The sequence below is a fragment of the Sphaerodactylus townsendi genome, linkage group LG16 (genome assembly GCF_021028975.2).
Source record: "Sphaerodactylus townsendi isolate TG3544 linkage group LG16, MPM_Stown_v2.3, whole genome shotgun sequence".
Classification (NCBI taxonomy): Eukaryota; Metazoa; Chordata; class Lepidosauria; order Squamata; family Sphaerodactylidae; genus Sphaerodactylus; species Sphaerodactylus townsendi.
This window is the reverse complement of record NC_059440.1, coordinates 7,719,491-7,741,622: the sequence shown is the minus strand read 5'-3', so window position 1 is coordinate 7,741,622 and position 22,132 is coordinate 7,719,491. Positions and strand designations below refer to the sequence as shown.

Genomic DNA, 22,132 nt, shown 5'->3' with positions numbered 1-22,132 from the left:
GGGGGGGGGGGGGTGGGGGGGGGGGGGGGTGGGGGGGGGGGGGGGTGGGGGGGGGGGGGGGTGGGGGGGGGGGGGGGTGGGGGGGGGGGGGGGTGGGGGGGGGGGGGGGTGGGGGGGGGGGGGGGTGGGGGGGGGGGGGGGTGGGGGGGGGGGGGGGTGGGGGGGGGGGGGGGTGGGGGGGGGGGGGGGTGGGGGGGGGGGGGGGTGGGGGGGGGGGGGGGTGGGGGGGGGGGGGGGTGGGGGGGGGGGGGGGTGGGGGGGGGGGGGGGTGGGGGGGGGGGGGGGTGGGGGGGGGGGGGGGTGGGGGGGGGGGGGGGTGGGGGGGGGGGGGGGTGGGGGGGGGGGGGGGTGGGGGGGGGGGGGGGTGGGGGGGGGGGGGGGTGGGGGGGGGGGGGGGTGGGGGGGGGGGGGGGTGGGGGGGGGGGGGGGTGGGGGGGGGGGGGGGTGGGGGGGGGGGGGGGTGGGGGGGGGGGGGGGTGGGGGGGGGGGGGGGTGGGGGGGGGGGGGGGTGGGGGGGGGGGGGGGTGGGGGGGGGGGGGGGTGGGGGGGGGGGGGGGTGGGGGGGGGGGGGGGTGGGGGGGGGGGGGGGTGGGGGGGGGGGGGGGTGGGGGGGGGGGGGGGTGGGGGGGGGGGGGGGTGGGGGGGGGGGGGGGTGGGGGGGGGGGGGGGTGGGGGGGGGGGGGGGTGGGGGGGGGGGGGGGTGGGGGGGGGGGGGGGTGGGGGGGGGGGGGGGTGGGGGGGGGGGGGGGTGGGGGGGGGGGGGGGTGGGGGGGGGGGGGGGTGGGGGGGGGGGGGGGTGGGGGGGGGGGGGGGTGGGGGGGGGGGGGGGTGGGGGGGGGGGGGGGTGGGGGGGGGGGGGGGTGGGGGGGGGGGGGGGTGGGGGGGGGGGGGGGTGGGGGGGGGGGGGGGTGGGGGGGGGGGGGGGTGGGGGGGGGGGGGGGTGGGGGGGGGGGGGGGTGGGGGGGGGGGGGGGTGGGGGGGGGGGGGGGTGGGGGGGGGGGGGGGTGGGGGGGGGGGGGGGTGGGGGGGGGGGGGGGTGGGGGGGGGGGGGGGTGGGGGGGGGGGGGGGTGGGGGGGGGGGGGGGTGGGGGGGGGGGGGGGTGGGGGGGGGGGGGGGTGGGGGGGGGGGGGGGTGGGGGGGGGGGGGGGTGGGGGGGGGGGGGGGTGGGGGGGGGGGGGGGTGGGGGGGGGGGGGGGTGGGGGGGGGGGGGGGTGGGGGGGGGGGGGGGTGGGGGGGGGGGGGGGTGGGGGGGGGGGGGGGTGGGGGGGGGGGGGGGTGGGGGGGGGGGGGGGTGGGGGGGGGGGGGGGTGGGGGGGGGGGGGGGTGGGGGGGGGGGGGGGTGGGGGGGGGGGGGGGTGGGGGGGGGGGGGGGTGGGGGGGGGGGGGGGTGGGGGGGGGGGGGGGTGGGGGGGGGGGGGGGTGGGGGGGGGGGGGGGTGGGGGGGGGGGGGGGTGGGGGGGGGGGGGGGTGGGGGGGGGGGGGGGTGGGGGGGGGGGGGGGTGGGGGGGGGGGGGGGTGGGGGGGGGGGGGGGTGGGGGGGGGGGGGGGTGGGGGGGGGGGGGGGTGGGGGGGGGGGGGGGTGGGGGGGGGGGGGGGTGGGGGGGGGGGGGGGTGGGGGGGGGGGGGGGTGGGGGGGGGGGGGGGTGGGGGGGGGGGGGGGTGGGGGGGGGGGGGGGTGGGGGGGGGGGGGGGTGGGGGGGGGGGGGGGTGGGGGGGGGGGGGGGTGGGGGGGGGGGGGGGTGGGGGGGGGGGGGGGTGGGGGGGGGGGGGGGTGGGGGGGGGGGGGGGTGGGGGGGGGGGGGGGTGGGGGGGGGGGGGGGTGGGGGGGGGGGGGGGTGGGGGGGGGGGGGGGTGGGGGGGGGGGGGGGTGGGGGGGGGGGGGGGTGGGGGGGGGGGGGGGTGGGGGGGGGGGGGGGTGGGGGGGGGGGGGGGTGGGGGGGGGGGGGGGTGGGGGGGGGGGGGGGTGGGGGGGGGGGGGGGTGGGGGGGGGGGGGGGTGGGGGGGGGGGGGGGTGGGGGGGGGGGGGGGTGGGGGGGGGGGGGGGTGGGGGGGGGGGGGGGTGGGGGGGGGGGGGGGTGGGGGGGGGGGGGGGTGGGGGGGGGGGGGGGTGGGGGGGGGGGGGGGTGGGGGGGGGGGGGGGTGGGGGGGGGGGGGGGTGGGGGGGGGGGGGGGTGGGGGGGGGGGGGGGTGGGGGGGGGGGGGGGTGGGGGGGGGGGGGGGTGGGGGGGGGGGGGGGTGGGGGGGGGGGGGGGTGGGGGGGGGGGGGGGTGGGGGGGGGGGGGGGTGGGGGGGGGGGGGGGTGGGGGGGGGGGGGGGTGGGGGGGGGGGGGGGTGGGGGGGGGGGGGGGTGGGGGGGGGGGGGGGTGGGGGGGGGGGGGGGTGGGGGGGGGGGGGGGTGGGGGGGGGGGGGGGTGGGGGGGGGGGGGGGTGGGGGGGGGGGGGGGTGGGGGGGGGGGGGGGTGGGGGGGGGGGGGGGTGGGGGGGGGGGGGGGTGGGGGGGGGGGGGGGTGGGGGGGGGGGGGGGTGGGGGGGGGGGGGGGTGGGGGGGGGGGGGGGTGGGGGGGGGGGGGGGTGGGGGGGGGGGGGGGTGGGGGGGGGGGGGGGTGGGGGGGGGGGGGGGTGGGGGGGGGGGGGGGTGGGGGGGGGGGGGGGTGGGGGGGGGGGGGGGTGGGGGGGGGGGGGGGTGGGGGGGGGGGGGGGTGGGGGGGGGGGGGGGTGGGGGGGGGGGGGGGTGGGGGGGGGGGGGGGTGGGGGGGGGGGGGGGTGGGGGGGGGGGGGGGTGGGGGGGGGGGGGGGTGGGGGGGGGGGGGGGTGGGGGGGGGGGGGGGTGGGGGGGGGGGGGGGTGGGGGGGGGGGGGGGTGGGGGGGGGGGGGGGTGGGGGGGGGGGGGGGTGGGGGGGGGGGGGGGTGGGGGGGGGGGGGGGTGGGGGGGGGGGGGGGTGGGGGGGGGGGGGGGTGGGGGGGGGGGGGGGTGGGGGGGGGGGGGGGTGGGGGGGGGGGGGGGTGGGGGGGGGGGGGGGTGGGGGGGGGGGGGGGTGGGGGGGGGGGGGGGTGGGGGGGGGGGGGGGTGGGGGGGGGGGGGGGTGGGGGGGGGGGGGGGTGGGGGGGGGGGGGGGTGGGGGGGGGGGGGGGTGGGGGGGGGGGGGGGTGGGGGGGGGGGGGGGTGGGGGGGGGGGGGGGTGGGGGGGGGGGGGGGTGGGGGGGGGGGGGGGTGGGGGGGGGGGGGGGTGGGGGGGGGGGGGGGTGGGGGGGGGGGGGGGTGGGGGGGGGGGGGGGTGGGGGGGGGGGGGGGTGGGGGGGGGGGGGGGTGGGGGGGGGGGGGGGTGGGGGGGGGGGGGGGTGGGGGGGGGGGGGGGTGGGGGGGGGGGGGGGTGGGGGGGGGGGGGGGTGGGGGGGGGGGGGGGTGGGGGGGGGGGGGGGTGGGGGGGGGGGGGGGTGGGGGGGGGGGGGGGTGGGGGGGGGGGGGGGTGGGGGGGGGGGGGGGTGGGGGGGGGGGGGGGTGGGGGGGGGGGGGGGTGGGGGGGGGGGGGGGTGGGGGGGGGGGGGGGTGGGGGGGGGGGGGGGTGGGGGGGGGGGGGGGTGGGGGGGGGGGGGGGTGGGGGGGGGGGGGGGTGGGGGGGGGGGGGGGTGGGGGGGGGGGGGGGTGGGGGGGGGGGGGGGTGGGGGGGGGGGGGGGTGGGGGGGGGGGGGGGTGGGGGGGGGGGGGGGTGGGGGGGGGGGGGGGTGGGGGGGGGGGGGGGTGGGGGGGGGGGGGGGTGGGGGGGGGGGGGGGTGGGGGGGGGGGGGGGTGGGGGGGGGGGGGGGTGGGGGGGGGGGGGGGTGGGGGGGGGGGGGGGTGGGGGGGGGGGGGGGTGGGGGGGGGGGGGGGTGGGGGGGGGGGGGGGTGGGGGGGGGGGGGGGTGGGGGGGGGGGGGGGTGGGGGGGGGGGGGGGTGGGGGGGGGGGGGGGTGGGGGGGGGGGGGGGTGGGGGGGGGGGGGGGTGGGGGGGGGGGGGGGTGGGGGGGGGGGGGGGTGGGGGGGGGGGGGGGTGGGGGGGGGGGGGGGTGGGGGGGGGGGGGGGTGGGGGGGGGGGGGGGTGGGGGGGGGGGGGGGTGGGGGGGGGGGGGGGTGGGGGGGGGGGGGGGTGGGGGGGGGGGGGGGTGGGGGGGGGGGGGGGTGGGGGGGGGGGGGGGTGGGGGGGGGGGGGGGTGGGGGGGGGGGGGGGTGGGGGGGGGGGGGGGTGGGGGGGGGGGGGGGTGGGGGGGGGGGGGGGTGGGGGGGGGGGGGGGTGGGGGGGGGGGGGGGTGGGGGGGGGGGGGGGTGGGGGGGGGGGGGGGTGGGGGGGGGGGGGGGTGGGGGGGGGGGGGGGTGGGGGGGGGGGGGGGTGGGGGGGGGGGGGGGTGGGGGGGGGGGGGGGTGGGGGGGGGGGGGGGTGGGGGGGGGGGGGGGTGGGGGGGGGGGGGGGTGGGGGGGGGGGGGGGTGGGGGGGGGGGGGGGTGGGGGGGGGGGGGGGTGGGGGGGGGGGGGGGTGGGGGGGGGGGGGGGTGGGGGGGGGGGGGGGTGGGGGGGGGGGGGGGTGGGGGGGGGGGGGGGTGGGGGGGGGGGGGGGTGGGGGGGGGGGGGGGTGGGGGGGGGGGGGGGTGGGGGGGGGGGGGGGTGGGGGGGGGGGGGGGTGGGGGGGGGGGGGGGTGGGGGGGGGGGGGGGTGGGGGGGGGGGGGGGTGGGGGGGGGGGGGGGTGGGGGGGGGGGGGGGTGGGGGGGGGGGGGGGTGGGGGGGGGGGGGGGTGGGGGGGGGGGGGGGTGGGGGGGGGGGGGGGTGGGGGGGGGGGGGGGTGGGGGGGGGGGGGGGTGGGGGGGGGGGGGGGTGGGGGGGGGGGGGGGTGGGGGGGGGGGGGGGTGGGGGGGGGGGGGGGTGGGGGGGGGGGGGGGTGGGGGGGGGGGGGGGTGGGGGGGGGGGGGGGTGGGGGGGGGGGGGGGTGGGGGGGGGGGGGGGTGGGGGGGGGGGGGGGTGGGGGGGGGGGGGGGTGGGGGGGGGGGGGGGTGGGGGGGGGGGGGGGTGGGGGGGGGGGGGGGTGGGGGGGGGGGGGGGTGGGGGGGGGGGGGGGTGGGGGGGGGGGGGGGTGGGGGGGGGGGGGGGTGGGGGGGGGGGGGGGTGGGGGGGGGGGGGGGTGGGGGGGGGGGGGGGTGGGGGGGGGGGGGGGTGGGGGGGGGGGGGGGTGGGGGGGGGGGGGGGTGGGGGGGGGGGGGGGTGGGGGGGGGGGGGGGTGGGGGGGGGGGGGGGTGGGGGGGGGGGGGGGTGGGGGGGGGGGGGGGTGGGGGGGGGGGGGGGTGGGGGGGGGGGGGGGTGGGGGGGGGGGGGGGTGGGGGGGGGGGGGGGTGGGGGGGGGGGGGGGTGGGGGGGGGGGGGGGTGGGGGGGGGGGGGGGTGGGGGGGGGGGGGGGTGGGGGGGGGGGGGGGTGGGGGGGGGGGGGGGTGGGGGGGGGGGGGGGTGGGGGGGGGGGGGGGTGGGGGGGGGGGGGGGTGGGGGGGGGGGGGGGTGGGGGGGGGGGGGGGTGGGGGGGGGGGGGGGTGGGGGGGGGGGGGGGTGGGGGGGGCTGATGGGAATTGTAGTTCCTGAACATCTGGAGAGCCGCAGGTTCCCTACTCCTGTCCTAGTAGCTGGCTCATGGTCAACTCAGCCATCCATCCATCCATTCCTTGGTCAGTAAATGAGTACCTAGCACAGTGATGGCGAACCTTTTCGAGACCGAGTGCCCAAATTGCAACCATAAACCCACTTATTTATCGCAAAGTGCCAACACGGCAATTTAACCTGAATACTGAGGTTTTAGTTTAGAAAAAATGGTTGGCTCTGAGACGTGCGTTACTCGGGAGTAAGCTTGGTGGAAGTCGGTGGCTTTGCTTTGAAGCAACTGTGCAACTCTTCCAATGGGTGAATCACGACCTAGGAGGGTTTGCTCAGAAACAAACCCCATTGCCAGCAACCGAGCTTACTCCCAGGTAAAGGATCACGCTTTAGTTCTTCGCATGAAAATCAGTGGGGTTTAAAAGTGCTTAACAGGGTTACATACACTGCTTCCCCAAAACTAGGTCTTAGGTTTAATGCTAATAATCGAGCCCAGTGGCCCAGGCCAGCCTAGATGTGTGGGGGGGGGGGCACTCTGTTTGCACGTGCCCACAGAGAGGGCTCTGAGTGCCACCACTCAGTTTGCCACCACTGACCTAGCACATAGCTAGGGAGTAAAGAATAGCCAGGGAAAGCAATGGCAAACTACCCCACAAAAACGGCTTGCCTATAAAATCACTGCTTGCAGTGGTACCCCAGGGTCGGACACGACTGAAGAAGAAACTTTACCTTTATTTACAATAAAGGATTCATTTAAGTTTTGCAAAGCTAAAGAGGCTCCACTCCATGCGCAACTTTGTTTCCTAGCAGCGCACAAAACCCGGATAGGCTGTGATGCATTTACGTGCCTTAAGGACTTTGCTAACCTAATATTCCAAAAACATTGACCCACAGTCCGGTGACTGGCCAACAAAACCACTCTTGGAAATCGTGGGCCTTGCCTCGATTCGCCAGTTCCCCACCTCTCCAAAGGACTCCTGCTTCGGGCCAGGCGGAATCTCCTTCCTGCTTTTCCTTCCACCAACACCCGGCGCCGTGTAATTACCTTCGGCTGCGTAAGCCAGCCCCGATTATGCCAAAGGAGAAACCTTAGCAACCCGAACAAACAACCACTCAGTTGCTATGATAAGGAAGCCGCAGCCGAGGAGGCAGCAGAAAAAGACACCGAAAGCAGATACCAAAGGCGAAGCGGGGAAAGTACCCTTTCAGCAGCCAAGGCGAAGGCTGGATCAGGTTATTCAATGAGGTGTGCGGGCCCCGAACGCCAAACATCTGGGAGGAAATTCTCCTGCACATAAAATGGTCTTGTGTAGCAAGCTCCAACCCTTGGCTAGGGACTGAGGAATACACCCTTTCCCCATTTCTTTTCAGGTACCGGCTGCAAAGTATTTCCATGTTGCCCCCTTTCTCATTGCAAAAAAATTTGGTGCCTTTCTGTGCAAAAAATGTCTGCCATTTCAGCCACAATTTAGTTGTAAGGTCAGGAAAACAAGACGACTGCAGTTTTGTCCTGAAAAAGGAAAAGCCAGGCCACAAATGGGAATTTTCAAACGAAAACGACATCGCTGTGAAGTTCTGGAACATCTCTCTTCCTTCCAATGGAGAACTGACCGCTGCTTCTTATCCTGAGTGATGCTGTCAAGTCACGCAAAGGAAGCCAGGACAAACCTACACGCGGCTGTCTCCTTTCTCCGTTTACAGGGACGGAGAAGACAGCTCACACACAGGGCTGCCTCAGTGTTCCCATTATCCTGGCCCCAAGAAAGCCTGAATTAAACATATGCAATGGCTGGGATTTTCCTCGTTCTTGGCAAAAGAATGCTAGAAGGTGTAATCAGCAACCCCAGGGGCTGATGGGAATTGTAGTCGATTAACATCTGGAGGGTCAGAGTTGGACTGCCCTGGGTTGAGCAAAGGGATCATGCTGCTATCAGGGGCTGATGGGAATTGTAGTACATGAACATCTGGAGGGCCAAAGTTGGACGCCCCTGCTCTACAGCATATAACTGACTTTGGCCTTGGGCAGAGGTGGGATCCAGCAGGTTCTCACAGGTTCCCGAGAGTAGGTTACTAATTATTTGTGTGTGCTACTAACTGGTGATTTTGCCACGTGATTTTTGCCTTAGTTACGCCCCTCCTCTCAGCAGTAGCGTGCAGAACTTGAAGCAGTCTAGCAGGAGGTGCACTGGCGTGCGTGGCAGCCTGCGCCTGCGTGCATTCGTTTCCGCCCAAGGACCGGCGCAGCAGCTGTGTCCTTGCCACAGCCCCACCCAGGAATGCTTCGCCCCCAGAATGCCTGGCCATACCCCCGTAGTGCCCCACCCAGCCCCATTGGCGCTACGCCGCAGTTTGAATCCCACCACCATGGGAACCTGTTACTAAAATTTTTGGATCCCACCACTGGCCTTGGGTCCCTCTGCTTCTAACACATGAGGCCTCCTTTGCACATGCAAGGGGGATGAGGCGACAAAGCCTTTAGTGGACTGTACCACTTTACACCACAGGGGGTGGATTTTCAGCTTTGAACATTCCCTCCTTAAGAACCAAATGTCTAGGCAAACAGAAAACGAGCAGTGGTAGGAAGACAGGGTCTGTTCTACTCCCCTTGTCTAAAATGTGCCAATTTTCTTTATTCCAGGGAGGTTTTAATTGAGGAGAGCAGCATTCCAAATCTGCAATGGTGCAGTCCATTCGACTAACTCAAATCTCGCCCACTTCAGTGCCCTGCATGTAGGAACCAAGCCTTAATTAGATTGCTGACATTCTCTGTTTGCAGACCCGCAATACAGTGTCGCCCCTGAGCAGTGACATATTGGAATGCAATTTTGCACAGGTGCTCACAACGGCACTCGCCGACTCTCCTGCAAACGCCTCTTCGAACGCCCACGCTTGTCTTTATGGGGAGAAAGAAAGATGCAAACTCCATTGTCGTGGGATAGATGAAGCAAGAGTCCTTGAACACTGTAATTTTGCTTTTCCATTGCTTTGTTTGAGCAGCAAGCTTTAGAGAAGCACCAAACAGTTCATCCAATCTGGAAACCCTGTTCTATACAACTTCGGACCAGCCAATCCCATTGAAAAGATCTCTGGACTGTTCTGAAGCCTTTTTTGTAAAAGGAAATACTGAACAAGGAGGGGAAAGTTTAGTTAAGTTTTTCCTAAGCTCTAACTGCAATCAGAGAACATGTCACGACCCCACCAAGGGTCTGATCTGATCTATGCAATGCCCAGAAGGGAAGCAAGGTTACTTATACTGAAGCCCTCGCAAGCAGCGTTGGTGGATCAGTTAAGCGACAGAGGTCAAGTTTAGGAAGAAAGTGGATAAGAGAATATAGCCAATCAGGGAGCAAGCCCTCCTCTGGTTTCTTCAACAAACACAGCCTCCGGACAGGCAAGGCCAACTACTCACCAACCTAGCCAGGCATCCCATAGGCATCAAGGAGCATCCTAGTCAAGGAGCAGCAGCGGCGTAGGAGGTTAAGAGCTCGTGTATCTAATCTGGAGGAACCGGGTTTGATTCCCAGCTCTGCCGCCTGAGCTGTGGAGGCTTATCTGGGGAATTCAGATTAGCCTGTGCACTCCCACGCACGCCAGCTGGGTGACCTTAGGCTAGTCACAGCTTCTCGGAGCTCTCTCAGGCCCACCTACCTCACAGGGTGTTTGTTGTGAGGGGGGAAGGGTAAGGAGATTGTAAGCCCCTTTGAGTCTCCTGCAGGAGAGAAAGGGGGGATATAAATCCAAACTCTTCTTCTTCATCATCAGTGGACATGTTTGCTATACAGAAAGGCCCAGTCCTCAATGAATTCCCTATGGAAGCAGCACCAGAGATACAACTTAATTTCACGGCCAGAAACATTCAGTTTGAAAATTCCAGGTTTTTTTTATATTGGTTCTCCTACGCTCCCACCCAGACTGTGTAGCCTCTCAGTAAGCCTCACGGCTGAGGGGGAATCTGAACCCAGAGCTTCCTAGTCTCCATCTGATGTACTAATTACACCCCACAATAGCTTATAAAATCTTCCGTTGGTCACATTTTTATCCGGCCTTTCGTACACAGAGTTCACGGCAGCATCCCTTGCTGCCTAGCTCCAACCTCCATTATATCCTTAGAACAACCCTGCGAGGTAGGACGACAGGGAATAATACTGTGCGATTTTGATCAAAAGCGTTAAAGAGGGGTCCGACGCAGCTTCACAAGGGTTATCACCCCTGTGATGTTCTTCTTCCAATCAGCCTCCAGTAGGAGAAGGAAACTCTGCCACATCTGTACAACGGAATGATCCAATAGCTCCTGACGAGCAGGCACACCACAATGACTTCCTACTCAGAACGTTAACTCATACAGAAGCACAGAAGACACTCCCCAAACACATATAAGTACTGACTCTCAAACACTAGGCCTGTAGCTCTGTCTCAGCTTAACCTACTTCACAGGGCTGCTATAAGAACCAAACGGAGGCCAGGAAGACACAGGTTCAAATCCACGCTCAGCCATGAAGATTGCTGGAAAGCCATGGCCAGCTGCTCTCAGCTTGACCCGCCTCACAGGGTTGTCAGCAGAATGAAGAGGGATCTGTGTGTGTCACCCAGATCTCTGTGGAGGAAATGGAGGTTACAAAAAAAGCGATACTCTAAAAAACATTTTTTTAATGTAACGGTGCAACCAGTTTTAATTTAAAAGGGTGACCATTCCAATTCAGAATCTGGGATTCAGCCAGTGGTGGGATCCAAAAATGTTAGTAACAGGTTCCCATGGTGGTGGGATTCAAACTGTGGCGTAGCGCCAATGGGGCTGGGCGGGGCACGACGGGGGCGTGGCCGGGCATTCCGGGGCAGGGCATTCCCGGGCGGGGTGTGGCAAGGACGCAGCCACTGCGCCGGTGCTTGGGCGGGAAACGAATGCACGCAGGCGCAGGCTGCCACGCACGCCGGTGCACCTCCTGCTAGCCGGCTTCAAGTTCTGCGCGCTACTGCTGAGAGGAGGGGCGTAACTAAGGCAAAAATCACGTGGCAAAGTCACCAATTAGTAACCCACTCTCGGCACACACAAATAATTAGTAACCTACTCTCGGGAACCTGTGAGAACCTGCTGGATCCCACCTCTGGATTCAGCCCTGCTACGATGCCTCTGTGGACAGTGTTCCTTTCCCAGGTCCCCAAGCCGGGGCAAAAAGGAAACACGCAACCCCCAGTTCTCCAACAGCTAATGCCAATTGGCAAAGGCGCCTGCATAATCCAGAGACATGTGGTTTTTCCTACCAACCTAGTTTACACAGAGTGGCGTGTGCAGACAGGTAACTTCCCAAGTTTGACAAATGAATTTTTTTTAAGGCAAAAAAGACCCTCCTGTTTTACAGGATTTTTTTTTTAAAAGGCTGTGGACTGACAGCTTCCTGAAACAAACAATTCAGAGAGTTGCGGGCATTTGGTTTGAAAAGGAAAACAGCCAAAGGCAGGAGGGGGTCCCAAAGCAAAGTTTGGGGGAGGGAGAGGAAAGGGAAAGCAGCTCACCTCAGCTCTCCAGCTGCGGCAGGAACCTCCAGGTGATTCTGCCCACCTGCCCAAGAGGAGGGAGACACCCAACTGTCAGACAGCCCGGCTGGCCACAGCTGCCCGGAGGTGTGCTCTAGACAACTAGCATTACTCAGCCCTTAAATAAATAAGGTGCCAGCAGCAGCCAGCGGACCGTACAGCAAGGCTGGAGCAAAAGCCCTGCCTGGATCGTGGAAGCGGACTGCAGCTGCTAGTCAAGGGACAGAGCAACAGGCGAGGGAAAAAAGAAATCGGTTCCTCACCCAGAGGAACAGACAGTCAGTGTTGTGGGCAAGCTGGGACTGGGATGCAGGCAGTGTTCCTGGGTACGGACAAGCCGCAACCGGACAGCGCCAAACGTTGCCCATTCTATTCCCTAATTTGGTTGAAAATTTCCATCCTCCGCTTTTCGCCATCGCTCTGATAGCTTCCGTTTGCATCGTGCTTGCACGCTGTAGTCTTGATACACAATCGGTGCAACACTGACATAAGTGTTTATACCCCGCTTTTCTCCCTGCAGGCACCCAGATCGGCTTACAAGAAAAATACTGTACTAATAAAGCAGTAAACAAACTGGGCTGGGCTGGCCTGCACTGCAGGGCTTGTCTGGAGACGAGGCCGTGAGCCATGGAGTCAAGAGCCCTTTGGGCCGCAGCTGGAGGAGCTGCAACAGGAAGGGAAAGGAAGCACAATTCTCAGCAAAGATCTTTTTAAAAAAACTGGCAACAGTTCTTTCTCTCATTCCTTCCCTGCAATGTATGAGTTGGGTCGGCTAATAGAAGCACTTCCGGGGTAGCCATCTTTCAGACGGGGCTTGAAGATCTCCTGATCTTCAGACTACAGAGATCTACTGCCCTGGAGAAATCTGCTGCTTTGGGGGGTGAAGTTTATGGCATTACACTTTGGCCCCTTCCGCACATGCAGAATAATGCATTTTCAATCCACTTTCACAACTGTTTGAAAGAGGATTTTGCTATTCCGCACTTCCAGCTGCAAAGCGCTTGGAAGTGGATTATTCTGCATGTGCGGGAGGGGCATTCGTTGAGATCCCTTCCCCAGACCCCCCAGCCTCCTTAGGTTCCATCCCCAAATTTCCAGGATTCTCCCAATCCAGAGCTGGCAACCACAAGTACTTTCCTCTGGCAAAAGGGAGCCCTTTGCCTTGACCAGAGACCAAGCGTTCTGTTTGTGCTGGAGAAAAATGCCTCTGCTAGAGGCATGCTAGAGGCATGCCAGTCCATTTATATCCAATCGACAGGGTTTACTTACACTGACTTACTGTCATACAAACAGCTTCTTAAGATCTATAGGAGAGGTTTGGTACATACAACTGAGAAAGGGTGCAAAAATAAAATCTTGCCAGTTCAAGGTATTGTCAAAGGATTTCACGGCCGGAATCAACTGGGTGTTGTAGGTTTTCCAGGCTGTCTGTCCTTGCTCCTAACCTTTCGACTGCATCTATGACTGGCATCTTCAAAGGCATAAGCGAACATACAATTAGCAGGTTTGGGAGTGAAACTTGAACCATAAATGGAAGACAAACTGAACCCAATCAGAAATACAGACATGAAAATTTTAATACACAGCAACCAAATCCGCATCCTAACAAGTTGGATGTTACAGGGCAATATTCTCATGGGCTCCCAAGGTCTGCACCACTATCAACAGCTATGGACATATAGGTTGTAACAAAAAGTAATGTGGTTAGGGTGTGGAGTTGATTGCTGTATATAATTTGCATGTCTACAGCGTGGTGTACTGGTTAAGAGCAGGTGGATTCTAATCTGGAGAACCGGGTTTGATTCCCCACTCCTCCACCTGAGTGGCAGGGGTTTATCTGGTGAACCAGATGTGTTTCTGCACTCCTACATTCCTGCTGGGTGACCTTGGGCTAGTCACAGTTCTCTGGAACTCTCTAAGCCCCACCTGCCTCACAAAGAGTCTGTTGGGGGGAGAGGAAGGGAAAGGAGCTTGTAAGCCACCTTGAGTCTTCTTACAGTGAGAAAGGTGGGGTATAAATCCAAACTCCTCCTCCTCTTCCTCCTTCTCCTCTTCTTCTATATTTCCGATTGGGTTCAGCCTGTCTTCCGTTTATGGTTTCAACTTCAGGGACATGTCACGATGAGATGTCACTCCACGCCGTGCCACGGAGAGAAACACATCTTACTGTGGCATGCTTCTGAAGGTGCCAGCCACACATTGATGGGAATTGTAGTCCATGAACATCTGAAGCATCAGAGTTGGACACCTCTGCTCCACACAGAGAAAGGGGCCTCTTGTTAGCACACCCCGCTTCCAATTTTAAATATCCACTGATATGCTCTTTAAACGTGCAGGTGCCAAGCCGCACGCCTCCCTATGTTCCCTTACTTTTAAACTTACTTTTACTTAGTCCAGGTGCTCGGGAGCAACAGCCGCAGAAGGCCATTGCTTTCACATCCTGCACGTGAGCTCCCAAAGGCACCTGTTGGCCACTGCGAGTAGCAGAGAGCTGGACTAGATGGACTCTGGTCTGATCCAGCAAGCTCTTTCTTATGTTCTTAAGGCCATTGCTTTCACCTCCTGCATGTGAGCTCCCAAAGGCACCTGGTGGGCCACTGCGAGTAGCAGAGTGCTGGACTAGATGGACTCTGGTCTGATCCAGCAAGCTCTTTCTTATGTTCTTAAGGCCATTGCTTTCACCTCCTGCATGTGAGCTCCCAAAGGCACCTGGTGAATGGCCTACTCGCGCAGTAGCAGAGTGCTGGAATAGATGGACTCTGGTCTGATCCAGCAAGCTCTTCGCTTATGTTCTTAAGGCCATTGCTTTCAATTCCTCCTGCATATGAGCCCCCCAGTGCACCTGGTGGGCCACTGCAGCAGCAGTAGAGTGCTGGAATGCATGGACTCTGGTCTGATCCAGCAAGCTCTTTCTTTATGTTCTTTAAGGCCATTGCTTTCACATCCTGCATGTGAGCTCCCAAAGGCACCTGGTGGGCCACTGCGAGTAGCAGAGTGCTGGACTAGATGGACTCTGGTCTGATCCAGCAAGCTCTTTCTTATGTTCTTAAGGCCATTGCTTTCACCTCCTGCATGTGAGCTCCCAAAGGCACCTAGTGGGCCACTGCGAGTAGCAGAGAGCTGGACTAGATGGACTCTGGTCTGATCCAGCTGGCTCTTTCTTATGTTCTTATGTTCTTAACTTTTAATTCAAACACAGATTTGCATGATCAAGCGGCTTTCACAAGCTGCGCACCGACGCTCCGCTGGCAGCACATTGGCATGAAGAAGCCTATTTTGTTTGCATGCAAACACTGGCCATTGCGTACAGAACATATGCTCTGTAACACCGTTGCTAACAGGAACTGACAGTATGTACAGTGAAGCCACGGAACACCCAGCACCCCACGTTTTGCAGGCAAACATTTCCTGTGACTTTTGCTCTCCCCCCACGCATTAATTTTCTGTTGCGACTGAATGGTTTATCTTTATTATCCTAAGGCCAAAACCCAGCAAAGGTCAGGCAGGAAGGATGACTTTGACAAATAAGCGCCTGGCTAATAATCTTGGAGCTGGGCTGAGGTAGACTGATTGATTTTTGGAGACACACATAAGACAGATTGCATACACAACCTGCACCGGCGTTTACGCAGATCTCGCATCGTGTCATTCGTAAGGACGATCTCCACATTGCGGAACAAGCTGACGCGCTGATGATCACAAAAGCCGGCCGAAGTGACAGGAAGCCGCACAGAAATAAAAGTATATTTTCAAACTGCACGAAGGAGGAGCAAAACTAGGACAGGGACTTGCAGAATAGCAGCGAGAAGAAATCTGCGATCGTCTCTACCCCAGGCTGGAAGGGGGGCATTAAATGGAGAACTTTCAGCTGCTTCTCACCCGCCCCTAAACAATGTTGCTGCTCCCCCCAGAGAAGAAAATTTAAATGGTTAAATTCACACGGCCATCCACATGAACCAAACCACCCGCCAGAAGAAGAAGAGTTGGTTTTTAAGTCCCACTTTTCTCTACCTTTAAGGAGCCTTATTGAACGCACCATTCTTTATTTGTGCCATCAGTGACATCTTACATATGTCAAAGTGGCACATAAGGAAAAAGAATCTTTGAGAGCAGCAAATCAAAGCCAGAGAGAAGCCAATGACCAAAAACAGCTTTTAAAAAGATACTGGCTCTGGCAGCATAGTCAGACATAAGCTGAGATTTCCTATTCCTCGACAGTCTGGATTTAAAAAGCAGCCCAATTCTACTGTGATTCACATGCTGAAGAGTGGGTTACTTTTCCCGCTCCAACACAGATTGCCGAATCTACTAATTTTTCACTTTCAGCCACGGCACCTTTCCTGGCATAGCTAGGAACGGGAAAGTCATAATACCGCACCAGGGGAAAAGCACATTACATCTGTCAATGTGTTCTCTACTACCGTGTTTCCCCGAAAATAAGACAGTGTCTTATATTAATTTTTGCTCCCAAAGATGCTCTATGTCTTATTTTCAGGGATGTCTTATTTTTCTGTGTTCTGTTCGTCAGGCATGCTTCCAAACAAAAACTTTGCTACGTCTTACTTTCGGGGAATGCCTTATATTTCGCACTTCAGCAAAACCTCTACTACGTCTTATTTTCAGGGGATGTCTTATATTCGGGGAAACAGGGTATCATCCTATTAGTGGTTCTAATATTTGACGAACATGTGGCATAGATACTCGACAATGATTCCTGTGAGGAAAGCATTCGCAGAAAATGTAGTTACTGTTTTCTGCCCAGTGACTAATCACATGCGTTATCAAACAGTTAATTGTACACTTTTAAAAATATCTTACTTGAAGTACTCCTCATTACCACCGACGAACATTTTGTTGACACGGCTGATGTAGTTTACCATTGTCAAACATTGTAGTTTACCACTGTCAAGTCATACAGAAAGTAGAGTTCTTTATTTGTAATTTGGGGGGGGGGTCACCAATGATGTAGGAATCTGACAAGATACAATTGAAAACAATAAGCCACAGGCAAAAACATTTCCTAATACACTTGAGACATATTATGCATCTTACACTTATCTGCCCTAAGCTTTGTTAGTATATTTCATTCAAGGATGTAATAAACCTTAACACACATCAAATGTTAATCTGAAACATGCAACCTTCCGGGCAGCGTTAATCACACAAGCTTTTATTTCTACTGAAGAATATTATTTGACTTGGACCGTAATGTGTTCCTAAGTTGTAATTTCAACTAAACTTGAACAACGCAAGGGCAATTAATTCTACAACTCACCTGAAGCAACACAATTGGATTTAAAGTGACAGGCCTGTGGCATTTAACTGCGCGCAGACGGAACTGCCGGTTGCCATGACACCGTTCATTTCGGAAGAGAAGAGCGCCGTGTCCCCAACACGATGGCACCGCAGGGCAGAGCTACGAACACAGATGTTTTGAGCAAACAGTGACGGCCCATTCTGGAGTCTCCCTGTCAAGACAAGGCAAAGGGTAATCAGCAGATAAACAACATATTCCAGAGATGTCAGATCCCAAACAGAGCGAACGTGCACACCTGGAAAGGTTAAGATTCTAAGGAGAGTTTTACCCACTTTCTGGGGCATAAAGAGACAACATTTCTAATTAGTGCCAGTGTATGTGAGTGGCTTCAACTCTCAGAAAGCCAGCGTGGTGTAGTGGTTAGGAGCAGGTGCACTCTGGGTTTGATTCCCTGCTCCGCCGCTTGAGCTGTGGAGGCTTATCTGGTGAACTAGATTAGCGTGTGCACTCCAGCACAAGCCAGCTGGGTGACCTTGGGCTAGTCACAGTTCTTCGGAGCTCTTTCAGCCCCACCTACCTCACAAGGTGTTTGTTGTGAGGGGGGAAGGGAAAGGAGATTGGAAGCCCCTTTGAGTCTCCTTACAGGAGAGAAAGGGAGGATATAAATCCAAACTCGTTTTCTTCTTCTTAATTTGTTTTGACCATTGAGATCCACCGCCTTGTTGTCTCAGAGTAACAACCCGCATCCACAGCCTAACAAGGATACTTTGTGTACTTACAGTATTTGGCATGGCTATGTGCTTCACAGTGTGGCCTCCCCCACGTTTCCTCATCTACACATGAGGAAACATGTCGCCATTTTGCCATTAGTCGCCATTTTGCCATTAGTCGCCATTTTGTCTGCCTCCCCTAAGGAAAATGCTTCCAGGTTCCGGTGGTCGTTTGCTGCCTAGTTATGATTTTTTAAAAACGCCATTCTTTAATTTATCATTCCTAGGATAGAACCCATAAATCTTGGTTGGGAATACTAAAACTTACCCATTGTTAGCAAGTCTTGAAAGTTATATTGAACTAATTAAATGCTACCCATGAATACAAATGACATGGGTTGTGGTCGATTAACACTGACGCCACAATAAATATGTAAATTACATTAGAACGTTTTTAATTATAATTATATCATTTATTGATCTTAAAATGTGATTTTATTTACATATATTAACGTCAGGCTGAAGTCTGGCATCCATCAGGACTATACAAAGGGGCGGGTGGGGGAGAGACGGTTGGGGAGGGAAAGTTACTTTCGCTTTTGGCTAGTACCTGGGATTTTATCTCTGTGTTCCTGACCTTGGGCCTGTCTTGCATTCTTTTCTGTGAGCTCTGAGCAGTGTGGGATGGAAGCGTGGAATTGGGAGGGGGAAAGGCAAAAAGGGTTTGATATATGTGGGTTATTCGAAACAGTTCTCAGAACTGGCTCCTTCTCTCTTGCCAACCACAGCCTTTCAATAAAGGCTTCTAAACCAAGAGCTGCAGAGACTGAGTTGGTCCGTAGAATTAGCTGCTCTGATTTTGGCTTCAGCCAGCGAGGGTGGGATATCAAGTTAAGAACATAAGAACATAAGAACAAGCCAGCTGGATCAGACCAGAGTCCAGCTAGTCCAGCTCTCTGCTACTCGCAGTGGCCCACCAGGTGCCTTTGGGAGCTCACATGCAGGATGTGAAAGCAAGGGCCTTCTACGGCTGTTGCTCCCGAGCACCTGGTCTGCTCAGGCATTTGCAATCTCAGATCAAAGAGGATCGAGATTGGTAGCCATAAATCGACTCCTCCTCCATAAATCTGTCCAAGTTGAATGGAATAAATAAACACATGAAGAGCCTCACCTACTTTTTAAAAACTCTTACTGAGCCCATACAAAGGGGTAGGCGCTGGTGCCAAAGCACCCACGGGCACCAGGTTGGGGGCCCCTGTGTTGAAAGTTCAAGACATCAGCTTCTGGAAAGCAGCTGCCAATCAAAGTAGGCAATACTCAGCTCAAGAGAGTATCATCCATCAGAATGTGTGGACCCACCAGAAGCAGAACATTGCATATGGATACATTTAAAAAGTGAGATGTGTGTATGGGTGTGTGCCTGTCTCTCAGTGTGTGTAAACAAACCTTTCCCTCCCTATTGCTTTTCCTGATGCCTCTTCACCGCCCACTAGTGGCAGATGGAAGGATTTACATCTGAAATAAAGTTGCTGGGACAGCAAGCAGCCACTCACAAAGTGCTCAGCAGGGACAAAAATGTCCAGGGATGCGCGAAGGAAAGCCTATTGTCTCCTACTGCCACGGACTAAACACTTGCCAGTTCTGTCTGCTCACACATCCTCTTTGCTTGTAGAAGAAGCAAGTCTGAATGAACCATTTTTAATCCCAGCAAATATGCACCACTGTATTTTTTGATGCAGGTGCAGGTCTTTACATGCAGACTGCTCCCCAACCATTGGCTGGCTATAACTTTGGGGGCTGCAAAGAATAAGCTCCCTTTTTAAATTTAAATTTAAACACATATACATACTACATGCATACATACATGCATACATACATACACACACACAAATATATATATATATATATATATATACACACACACACACATATATATACATACACACACATATATACATACATACATACATACATACATACATACATACATACATGCATGCATACACACACACACAAATATATATATACACACACACACACACACACATATATACACACACACATATATATATACATACAAATTTATACATATATATATATAAAAAGAAAGTTTATTCTTATGTATATGTATAAATTTGTACATTGCATAAGGATACATTTAAAAAGTGAGATGTGTGTATGTGTGTGTGCCTGTCTCTCAGTGTGTGTAAACAAACCTTTCCCTCCCTATTGCTTTTCCTGGTGCCTCTTCACCGCCCACTAGTGGCAGATGGAAGGGTTACATCTGAAATAAAGTTGCTGGGACAGCAAGCAGCCACTCACAAAGTGCTCAGCAGGGACAAAAATGTCCAGGGATGCGCGAAGGAAAGCCACTCAAAGTTACTGTTTGGCCCGGTGTTGCTTTTTGCACGTGCAGAAATAGATGCAACCTGTTTGTGTAAGCCTAGATGGAGTTGTGAGGCTTATTTAAGAAGCCTCTCCTGACTGGCTTGTTAATTTGCAAAAAGAAAGAACTCAGTGGTTTACAATTACAACCGCTACCATGCTGTCCTCAGCAAATCACTTGTCTAGTATCACAGTGATTTTTGTACACAGCCCTATAAAGTCGGCTAGTATTATCATCGCTATATTACAAGTGGGGAGAGAAGTTCTCACAGCCCCATCAAAAACATCTTTCAATTATACAGGAATATTCTGCCTGCAGACAGGGAGCCATCACAAGCCTTCTCCCAGAGCTGGCCTCTCATCTGTCTAGTCCCATGGTGGCGAACCAATTGGCCATGCTGGCAGGGGCTGATGGGAATTGTAGTCCATAACATCTGGAGTGCCAAAGGTTCGCCACCACTGGAGTCCATTATCATTCCTTACTTAGAGTTGCAGACCAGAAATGTAAGCAACCAAAATAAGAAAAACGCTTACCAAACCCCATTTCTGAGTTACAAACGTGCAGCAGTTAAAAATTGGGATACCACGTCCAAAACAAGTTAAAATCCCTACAAGATGCTGCTGCATGGTATACTTTTCAGATCCTACAAATCAAGGCACAAAATCTGCCGACTTGGCATGCTGTCTGAGGATTCTTTATCTGATAAAAGGTCATTTGATGTTATCAGTTAGACAAACACTCCTACCTGGTAGTGGTTTAATAATTTCTGGTTATAAGGACATCTCAAGAACATATGTTCAGTTGATTCTTCCTTCCTTAATGGGCATGAGCACACCCTCTCGGAATAAGCAATTTCCTTAAATTTACCTTTAAGCACCATGTTGGTCCCTAACAGGGCCAGATAGGCAGCTGCAGAGACCATCTGCCTAGTCCAATGCGAAAGAGAAGTCTTTGCCAACATCTGAGTTACTTTGGGCTGTTCTTTTGCATGCAAAGCAGGTCTTCCGCCATTTATTCGTGGGTCACCTCCAAAAGAGGTTCTGTATACTGAATATACAAAGCTGCAGTATTCCAGATCAGACGATTGTTTGTCCTGCTCTCATCTGGCTCTGTTTCTGTTAGACAAATAAAGGCTTGTCCAAACAGACAGCTGGTCTCGTGAAGTAGCCTTTATTGCAAGAAAAGCGGAGACACCCAAATAAACATTGTGTATCTCGGAAAAAATCAAAGACATTCCTTTATATATTTTTCTCTACCATCTAGAACCGTAGTGGCAAACAGCAGCCTCCAGATAAGTTTTGGATCGTGCAATTCCCATCGGCCGCTGCCGGCAATTGGCCATGCTGGTAGGGGGCTAGTTTGACAGCCAGTCCACTAATATCTGGAATTATAAGGTTCGCCACCACTGATCTAGAAGGCTGAGGCTAATACTGATTGGTTGCTCCATATAAGGCAAAATAGTTTCTAACTAGACAGATAATTGGTTTAAATAGACAAAGAACACAGACCCTATTCAAAGATAGAACTTATCCATTCCGGCTTGTTAAACACCAGATATCTGTTGCGTATACTTGCAACAACAGCATTTTTCAGCTGCCAATCCTGGCCTCTGAACCTGGTTTCTCCATTTTACAATCTAAAGTTGACATTGCTATCTGTTTCTCTGTTATTCCAAAACAGACAGCACCATTTGACCATTCTGGCCAAGGAAGTTCATTCCCAAACTGCTGTAGCTAACATCCTTTAACTGGGGCTGCCAAGACCCAAACCTGGGACTCTCTGCCAAGAGCTGCACAGACTGCTCAGGTTCTGGATCGACTTGAACATTTTTACTTTGTCCTTTGGGAGGAGTAAAGACCACAGCTCAGTAGCAACTGGAGCACGGAGCCTCCGGGTTCCAGCACTGGCTGGAATTACCATATAACAAGCAGAGCATTTAACTATGTACAATGCTGGGGGGTGCACAAAGGTTATAACTGGACCAGCTCTGCCGGAGGGAAAAGTTATTTGTTCTTTTGCAAACAAGCCTGCACCCCAGGAGGGAGAAAAACACACAGGTTCTCAAGCTATGTGAACAAGACTTGCTTTTGATCACAGAAAAGGCCTGCCAGGAAAAACTGGAATCACACAGCTCAGAACCTCTGCTACCTGCCCCCCAGCAGCGTGGTGTAGTGTTTAAGAGCAGGTGGATTCTAATCTGGAGAACCAGGTTTGATTCCCCACTCCTCCACTGAGTGGCAGAGGCTTATCTGGTGAACCGGATGTGTTTCCACACTCCTGCATTCCTGCTGGGTCATAATTCTCTCAGGACTCTCTCAGCCCCACCTACCTCACAAGGTGTCTGTTGTGGGGAGAGGAAGGGAAAGGAGCTTGTAAACCATCTTCAGGCATCATCAGCAATTTGAGCCAGACTGTTTGTGAAGGGGGCAGGGCTGGGTGGGTCACAATGCTACTCACTATACACCTTTCCACAAAAAAAATGTATATTAACCTACCATTCCCTGAACCTTCTTTGTAGAAGAATGCTCCTGTGGGGTCCTAGTGCCCACCTAGTTCTTCTAGGAAACAAGTATGCCCAGTAACACTGTGGGAAAGAGTATGCACAGTAACACTGGACTACATTGCTGGATTAACACAAACA

The 22,132-nt window shown here is 58.7% G+C and overlaps 1 protein-coding gene across 1 annotated transcript in view; it reads right to left on the bottom strand.

The window, feature by feature from the left end:
* RPH3AL (rabphilin 3A like (without C2 domains)) overlaps window positions 1-7,001 on the bottom strand; it is a 120,484-nt gene extending 113,483 nt beyond the window's left edge. Inside the window, exon 1 of the mRNA XM_048519385.1 lies at window positions 6,808-7,001. Within this exon, the coding sequence (XP_048375342.1) occupies window positions 6,808-7,001 (194 nt within the window). The remainder of the gene's footprint in view (window positions 1-6,807) is intronic.
* Between the last annotated feature and the right edge of the window lie 15,131 nt (window positions 7,002-22,132).